Consider the following 8,769-nt stretch of genomic DNA (forward strand, 5'->3'; position numbering starts at 1 on the left):
CATTGACAGATTTTCCGGATGTGCCTGTTCAGTTATACTTTGTTCAAACATATCCTCACAAACAACAAAAGCTTTGGTCCCAGCGGGATGAGGGCAGCAGGGAGTACTTTCAGTTGCCTCGTCGTTTAGGACGCGAACGCCTAACGCCATCTTCATACAGTTGGCAAAGAGAAAGGCAGCTAGCTTTGCACCTGCCCACTGATCATTGCAACCGGAACTCGGTGCTTCGGCCTCCCCGCGCGCTCACGTCTCCGCTCTCTCGGTTTCTATCTGCACTGGTTGCAATCCCTCCCTTGTGGCGGCCAAAGGAGGTTACGCAAGTTACGATGTACGCACTTCCCGCCCTTGGCGTATGTCAGTTTTTAATCCCTCTTGCTTGGCGCGGCGGTAGAAGGCGCGGCAATAGAATGTCGAGCTCACAACCACGGGGTCGCGGGTTCAATAGGGGCACATTTAGAATTTCGTGCTTCCCTTTCAACATGCCACTCCTTCGAACTGATTTTCCGCGGAAGCTGGTTTTGTAACTGTTTCCGTGGTGCTCTGTCACACTTTCCTCTGGGATCTCGACCCTTAACCCTTTGAGTGCCACACCTGAGTACGTACTCAAGCGGTTTCGGTTTGCTCCCTGCCCCCCGAACTGGGCTGCCCTTTTTTTTTTTACGTGTATTGGCATGTATGCGCAAACAATGAGAACAATATGTTATCTTCTGGTGCCCGTTTTTTGTTGGCACATAATCTTTTTTTTTTGGGGGGGGGGGGGGGGGAGGGGGCAATTTTTGTTTTGGTATGCTCCTTCGTGGTTGCAGAACGGCGAATCTATGTTGTTCAACCTTGCACTTCATGGCGAACGCCAAGGTCTAGAAATTACTGATGAAGTCGGTATCCGACTACCGTGAAAGCAGGGAAGTTACAGTTACAGGCAAGTGCCGAGACAGGCCGCTCAAAAGAGTGACCTCGGGGTGCGAGGTCGAGGTGCCGCTGCTTAGTATCCTGTCTCGAAACATACAATATGAGAAATCTGTTGCAGGTTGGAGGCATGCAGACATCTATTAACTTTTTGCCCGTCAAACAGTGTGTCTTTCATAAATAAATATTCTTTGCAGAGTATGCTACAGTGTTACTGAGACCGAAACTTTGATTAGGCATATGGGGAAGAAAAGCTCGGCACTCAAAGTTAGGTTTATCAAAGTTCATCAAAGTGCTCAAAGTTAAGTTAAGTTCAAAGTTCATTAAGGCACTCAAAGTTAAGGTAAGTTCATCTTCAGAATAGGCACATGCGAGGCCTACCAGGTGGTCCGTAGTTGGCCCAGCTGCAGAGCTTGCGGTAGTTGTCCTGCCAGTCACGGTGCTCCACCCGTCCCCCGGGGGTCACTATCTTGATCCACTGTGGGTCGTGGTTGATGACGCGCCCCTTGTTGTCTGTCCACTCCTTGCCCAGGCCGCCCACGTAGAGTGTCTCGTCCCGCACCGTCGCCCACTCGCTCTTGAAACCTGGCAGACGCAATGGCAACAGATGTCACAAACTACCATATTGAAACAAATACCTCACCGGCTGACTCTGAGGGGGCCACCGACAGAGGCAGTGCACACTGCACGACACCGTTGGCGCAAACACAACGTTGGCGCGCTTTTGCGCTTTGCTCGAAACGGGCAAGGTTCCTCCCCACAGTGAACGGCAGTGGTTTTGCCACCCATTGGTCTGGCTGACTGCCCGTTGCTGCCACGCCCAGCCCCCCTTTGTATTTTGCCCGCATTGGACGAGACGATGCTCATTTTGAAAATGCACAAGACGCCAACAGATTGTTGTGCTTGGCAGACTTGTGTGGCACTGCACAACAGAATTGCATGGTGCCTGCAAACAAAGTCAACGTTGTGCGGTAGAGAGAGCGCCGAGAACACCAAAGTTGGAGCAATCACCCCATCCTCTGCTCTCGTCCCCCCTCTTCAACACCCTGAAACTTGTCAAATGTCCGTATCTCAAAGATTTCAAGGGAGATCCCTGCAAACAGCGTGCTAATAGGAACTAAACTTCAAAGCTTACTTTAAATTAACACTTTCTGCCACACTATCGGAAAATACTGTGGAAGCGCCCACTTCATTCAAGCAGCCACTATAGTCAGATACATCATAAAAAAGATGGTGCGAGGGGAAAAAAACACACGCATGAGAGAAGCCGTTCTGGAAAGGAGGTGGCTTCTCTCCATTTCAGCTTTCCTAGTTTCACCCTTTTCCCCCTTGCACTGCCTTTCTTATGTTGTATCTGACTATATAAACGTTTTCCAAAACTTGGGAATTCTGCAAACTATTCATTAGGTGCCCGATTTGACCGCACCAGTGCCCACGTCTATATTAACCTAGTTTTCAGTGAAGGTGGAGTGGGCGCTTCCCCGGTATTTTGCGGTAGTTGCTTTTATGGACACGTTGTTCAATAGACCATTTTCAAAAGGCCATCAAGCAACGCTGATGGCTGCCATATTTTGCGCAAGAGCAAGACACAGCACTTGTGTCAAGTGCATTCTCAAGGTGTGTGCCTAAAGTAAAACGGCCTTGGGGATCTACTGGTGAGCACATACTTTTGAAAAGGGTCTATTTTAGTAGAAAAATAAAACAACAGCTGGCAATAGCTTGTTAACATTAAAAGTGTTGTGCTGTGCTGCTATTGCATTTCGGTGCCCATTCGACTTACCATATTTCCCGGACTATAGTCCGCAGACTATATATGTTTAAAAGTTGAAATTTCACGTGGTGTGGACTACCTACATGTGTGGACTATACGAGGATTTTTTTTTTATATTGTTCACTGTGACAAGATGCGAAGAATTTGATGAATAACGGAGTATATTAATATTGATTTATGTATGATACAAGCTTATTTGTGAGGTAATAGGGCAGGCATTTGTCAAGGTCTGCTGTATATGATAATTTTTATGTTCAGATTAGGGACGGCGTGCGGACCATGCACCGGGTGCGGACTAGCTAAGCAAAAGCTTTTATTTTTTGCCCCAAATTCGCCCCTACAGACTATGCGCCAGATGCGGAGTCCGGAAAATGTGGTGTTTTTTTATTTTTTACTTCAATCCTTAATGGTCCTGGCAGGATCGGCAGCGCAACAATCTGAAAGCATTGTGTGCACATCGATTGTGACAAGCAACTTCCAAAAAATAACCAAAAATAAACTGAAGTATGAACACGTCCACAGATAGCTGAACAATGCCATAAACCAGTAAACAGATTAAAGGAACTGCGAAGAGAACTTTATTTTTCTTGCCTCTTTAACCACTCCCTCAAGTGCTCAAAAATGATGCCGCGACACTCTCTCGTCAGCCACTTGTCCCGAAATGTTTCCATCGCTTTATTTTCCTGTCAAATGTGAAGATTCCTATCGCCTGCTGAAATTGACATATAGCTCTACACACACAAAAAAAAAAGGTGCTTTTTTTTATTAGAAAAATATTTCAGAGTAGTCATAAGGTAAATCCTCAAAATTAAAAATCCGCACCTTACAAAAAAAAAGTTCAAAAAACATTTTGCGACCTCTCTAAAGGGGTACGGAAACCAAAATTGAAATATCCAAATTTCGTTCGGAAATGAGTCAAGCATGACGGATAATAGCCGTAAATGATAATTGCACGTTTGTAGTTTGAACGATTGGCTATATTTGTCGTCCTAAACGGTGCACTCAAGCAAGCGCTCGAAGAGAAGCGAACGGAGAGCGTGATACGTCATGGGATATCCGACGCAAATGAAAACAGAAAGAAAAGATTTCCCGCGTTCGTGAAGTAGCAAAGCTGGTGTAATTATGAGCTTTGCCGTTGGTGGCGTTGTCAGCGTTGTGGTGGTGTCAATAGCATCAACACTTTACAACCGAGCCATTCTAAGTACCTGTGGGGTGATGAGCGTGTGGTTGGCCTAAAGAGCACGTAGCTTCCACAACACTGTCAGCTTAGGGCTGAACGGGTTGGGGAAAGCAACTTTTGTCCTAGTTTTGAGCGACTGGCTAATCTTCTAGGGGGAGAATGACTGTATCCCGGTGCACAATCGAGGGTCCGAGAAAGATGGGGTCCCTCCTTTCCGTCTTCTTGGACTGTTTAGTTCAATGCGCGATTTGTGAGTTGAGGAGGAAAGCTAAGAAGGAAAATGTTGGAATTCCAAAGAGCGGTGCTGCTCCGATGGAATCTGCTACGTCATGACTACGTAGCAAGTTCCCCAACGTTGCTAGATTACCTCCCAAATAGGATTCGCATGCATCCACCAGGTGCACATTGAAAGATTTTAATTGGGTGGTTCTCATCTGAACCCGTTCGCATTTCTACCTTCTCGTTTTTACCTTCTCATTTCAACCCAGCGCAAAACAACTTTTGCGTTTCTCCCTTTCTCATTTAAACCGTTCTCAAAACAAACTTTCGGGTTTTGACCCTTCTCAAAACGACTTTTCTCATTTTAACCTTTCTCATTTCAAATTTTCTCAAAACATACTTTCTGGTTTTGACCATTGTCAGAAAGACTTTTCTCATTTTAACCTCTCTCATTTCGAACCCAAATTAATCCAACATCATAATCTCGCAATCTTTCTGCGGTATTTATGGCGAATTCGTGTAATTAATTGCCTTGAGCCCTCGTCTGTGGCATCGGCGACCAAAAACGCGCCAGCGGCGCATCATGTGACCCTCTCCACCCGAATGCAAAGTACAATGAACTGGCGTTTTTATTTGACTGGGTCGTGAGTGAGCTCTGTTAACTTCTTCTTCGATCATTCTATGGTACCATGAGCACGCTGCATACGCCAACAACATAAATTACGACTCTGAGATGTGTGTAAACAGAAGCGGCTTCACAAAAACTTTTCAAAATATTGGCATTACCACAGTCCGTACAGCTGACAGAATATTAAAATATAAATCATTGAAAGGGCAGATGTATAAATCAGTGTGGTTCTGCCCGCACGCGCGTCAAATTTCAATAAACTTCGTTTGAATTTTGTTTGGATTGAAATTGTAATGCGTGTTCAAGTTTCAAACTGCATCAATATGCATACTTTTTTTTCAGTGGTGTAATAACTTGTTATTAAAGAGTTATAAAACAAAGTGATGTATGATGCAGCCCGTGTCTCAGAGCAAACATACCTTGCTCAGGCTGGATAAATTATTCCAAAAATGTTGACCTTCTTCGAGACATAAATTATCTTTCTCTTCGTTGTTTTTGCTATCTTGTCTCAGAGCACAAAAGGGTGCCTGTCTCAATGGCTTCATTTGCCACTCGAACCCGCTATTTTCCGCCTCAGCGAGCATTGTTTCGTTTGGTTCCCTATCCCGATTCAAATGTGACGATACCGGATACAGTCTGGCAGACAAGCTGCCCGACCTCTTGGAGCTCGGGAAAACTTCTGCTGGTAAACTGCCGGTACACGCCTGAGAAGCGCAACCCGAAAAGCTTGCACCTGCCAGCCTTTGACCACGCGAACGCCCTTGCCGAAGATATGGGAAAACTTTTTTTTTTCAGGGAAAATGACCACCCGAATTGGCCATTACAAGCAATAACACACGACTAGCACAATGATACATCCGCTCCACACGACATCTTAACGACATACAGCGACAGAAGAGAAATGAAGTACCGAATCTGCGCTAGCACTTTTGAAACCACGTCACCATGTGACCACGTAGCTACGTCAACAGACTCGGGGTGGCAAGCAGGATAAGGAAAATTGTTTCATGTGCTATGCAAGCGATGATGCCGCTTCGCTTCATCTTCAACCTTCATCCTCAAATGTTTTTCCTTCCTTCTATACCTCACTATGGTGTTCAAATGACAACGGGTTCAAATGAGAAAGGGTCGAAACGCGAAAGGTTAAAACGCGAAGGGCGTTTCGCGAATGGGTTCAGACGAGAAGGGTTCAACTGAGAATGGGTTCAAATGAGACGGGTATAAATAAGAAAGGGTCGAAACGCGAAAGGTTAAAACGAGAAGGGCGTTTTGCGAATGGGTTCAAACGAGAAGGGTTCAAATAAGAATGGGTTGTTTCGAGATACACCCGTTTAATTAGCTTTAAAATTAGTTTGCTTCTGCCTTTCAATGCAAGACTGGTGTTTTTGAGGTTATGCTGCAACATGCAACACATTAAAGCTAAAAAATGAGTGCTGGAATTTCGTTTCCCTACCTTTTTAATATTAGAAATACACTCTGTGAAAGCGAAACATTGCTAATCTTCCACGTCACTTTGATTATTAGAAAACTCTGTTGTGAACTACCAGCCACACGATGAACATTGTGTGCAAAAGAAATTCGAAAAGCAAATAATTTTCAGTGCAAAATACTGCCAAGAAAGAGAAAAAAAGATACCTGTTACCACAGCTGTTTTCTGGGAAAAGGAGAAACAATCTTTTATTGTTATTTCTAAAGCTATATTTCTTTGTCTATAATGAAAGCGAAAACATTATGATAGCTTTTTTTAACTATATGGATAATTTCTTTGAGATTACGTCTTGTCTTGTCTGTCGAAGGTTGCCCGCAGCACTCAAGGTTTTACGTCATCTCCTCAAGGCTTCTAGTCGTCTGCTCAAGGTTTCTTGTTGTCTGCTCAAATTTCTGCCCGCAGAGATTGCATCTTGCACCGGCCTTGACTGCTAAGAGCTGTAACTGGGGCATCAAGTATTTTGCATCTACCCTGAAGCATAAATGCTTAAGTGAACAAAAATACACAGAAATTTCAATTAAACATTTAACAGTCATGAATTCTATGCATGCAGGTATTACACAGCTGGTGGTATCATAGTGGTACCAATGGTGGTAAGGCTGTCTTTTTAAAAATACAGAATCATAAAAAAAAGAAAATCAATCGGACAGAGTATATTACCTTTGCTCAATCCAATAAATCACTATAAAACCACCAGTATTATTAGTTTATTTTACCCTCTAACCCCAATCATATCATTATTATTCGCCCCACAGTAATGTCTTACAGGCACTGCACTTGTCTGACCAATAAAGACGAAACGGAGAACTGAGTAACTAGCCTTTTAGGCAAATACGGAGAACAAGGTACCACCCACTTGCAAACCACAGGATCATGACCGTCATGCGCGACTTGTTTGTGCCCTTTTGTGCCAGTCTGACAAGCTAGGTCCGCATAAGATGCATTTGCAGCACTCCTACAATCGCACCTTGCCTACACCCAAACCATACTCCATAGCGATGGCAACTACTTCTAACTCACGAGAGATCAAAGGGGTGTAAAAAGGATCGGAGACGCCCTTGCCTAAGGAGGCCTGCAACATCCCGAAAACGCTGGCTCCCAACTCAGGAGAGCTCATGAGGGTGTGTGAAAGAGCTCCCTTACTACAGAGGTCTGCAGCAAAGGGTCCAAATTCTCACCCTTGCCAGCTTCACCGGCGCCGTCGTTGAGAAACACCCACGGGATCACCCTGTCACCGCGCACCTCGTAGATGATACCTGTCCGATCGTCCATGGCGTACAGCTTCCCGTTGAACACCACCAGTTCGGACAGCTCCATGCCTCTCCCGCCGTGAGCGATCTGACTCTTGAGCGTGATCATCCCGTCCTCCCACTCGATGTCCACTTCGCTCGCCGTCCTGTCCACCGTTAGGTAGCCTACCTTCAGGTAGCTGATCCACGTCTCCTTCTCGTCCTTGCACTTGGATTCGGTGTCTAAATCGGCGATGACACCGATTTTGTACCTCACCTTACGGCCGTACATGACGGGTTTCGAGAGCGGGTAGGTCGCGTTGTACGGCAGGAACTCTTGGAGGATGTGCGCGTGCCCATGTTCGTGGCCCGGGCCGTCGACGCTGTCGCTGATGATGTGGTACTTGCCCCAGGGCAGCAGAGCGTACAACAGGAGCAGGCAGGCTACCCCCAGCACAGCCACCGTGACCACGAAGTTGAGCTGGCAGCGCAGCGTCGAGTTGCCGATCCGATATGTGGTCGGCAGGCGACCCGATGACATCCAGTCTTGCATCATGGTGATAGCGGTGGACTCCTGTTTCGTGAACTGATTATCGTAGAGTAATGGCTGTGACGCCATGACTACTATCCATCTGAGGGGAGACCCGATACTGGGTTTATCGGGAGCGTGGCAATGGGTTGGGCGTCATGACGATGGCTGGATCGGGGGGAAAGGAATGAATGGACGAAGGCGGCGGCGGGCAGAGCCTGGCGGCGGGTGCCGAGCAGTGGACGTCAGTTCCGCGCTTGGGGGGGAAATGAGGCCAGCTGGGCGCTGCTGGGCGTTCAGCCAGTTCAGCGTCGGCTTCCGGCAGTCGTTGGGAGACGTGGCACTGTTTTGGCGAAGCGAGGGTGGCAGCTGGCAGAGTGGGCATGGCTCATCTTATGGAGTACGCGGATCTAATTACGGGGAAAAAATAAAGACGAAGGCCAGGAAGGCCGCGTCAACATTAGTTACGCTTTTTGCCATTTTTCTTTCACTTCGCAATCCGGGCGATCTGGTCTGGCCGTTTGGCGACAGCGGCCGCTGTGATAGTTTCGTAACTAGAAATAATATATTTTTTAGATTTCTAAAACTATTGTCGTAAATAAAACTATTCAAATTACAATAGTTAATAGTTTTAAGAAAACAGGTCACTACAATCTAATAAATGTCTCTAACGTCTCCATAAATTATAAATTTAACCACATTGGCTAGGTAACGTCCAAGGTACCAAATTTGACTTATATGCAAAATTGCAGCGCATCTAGCGATTCAGATGCACTCTGGGAGCAGTTCAAGGAGCAGTTAGTATGCATCAGAGCGGC

General features: G+C 46.0%; 1 protein-coding gene across 1 annotated transcript; it reads right to left on the minus strand.

Annotated features, from left to right (window-relative positions):
* Positions 1–1,246: 1,246 nt before the first annotated feature.
* LOC121833065 (soluble calcium-activated nucleotidase 1-like) lies at positions 1,247–8,463 on the minus strand. The gene is made up of 2 exons (XM_042286145.1): positions 7,372–8,463; positions 1,247–1,491 (listed from the first exon to the last, which is right to left on the minus strand). Exons 1-2 carry the CDS (start codon positions 8,039–8,041, stop codon positions 1,262–1,264), a joined length of 900 nt encoding a protein of 299 aa, XP_042142079.1. The 5' UTR covers positions 8,042–8,463; the 3' UTR covers positions 1,247–1,261.
* Between the last annotated feature and the right edge of the window lie 306 nt (positions 8,464–8,769).

The sequence above is a fragment of the Ixodes scapularis genome, unplaced genomic scaffold, assembly GCF_016920785.2.
Source record: "Ixodes scapularis isolate PalLabHiFi unplaced genomic scaffold, ASM1692078v2 PGA_scaffold6__148_contigs__length_123643588, whole genome shotgun sequence".
Taxonomy (NCBI): domain Eukaryota; kingdom Metazoa; phylum Arthropoda; class Arachnida; order Ixodida; family Ixodidae; genus Ixodes; species Ixodes scapularis.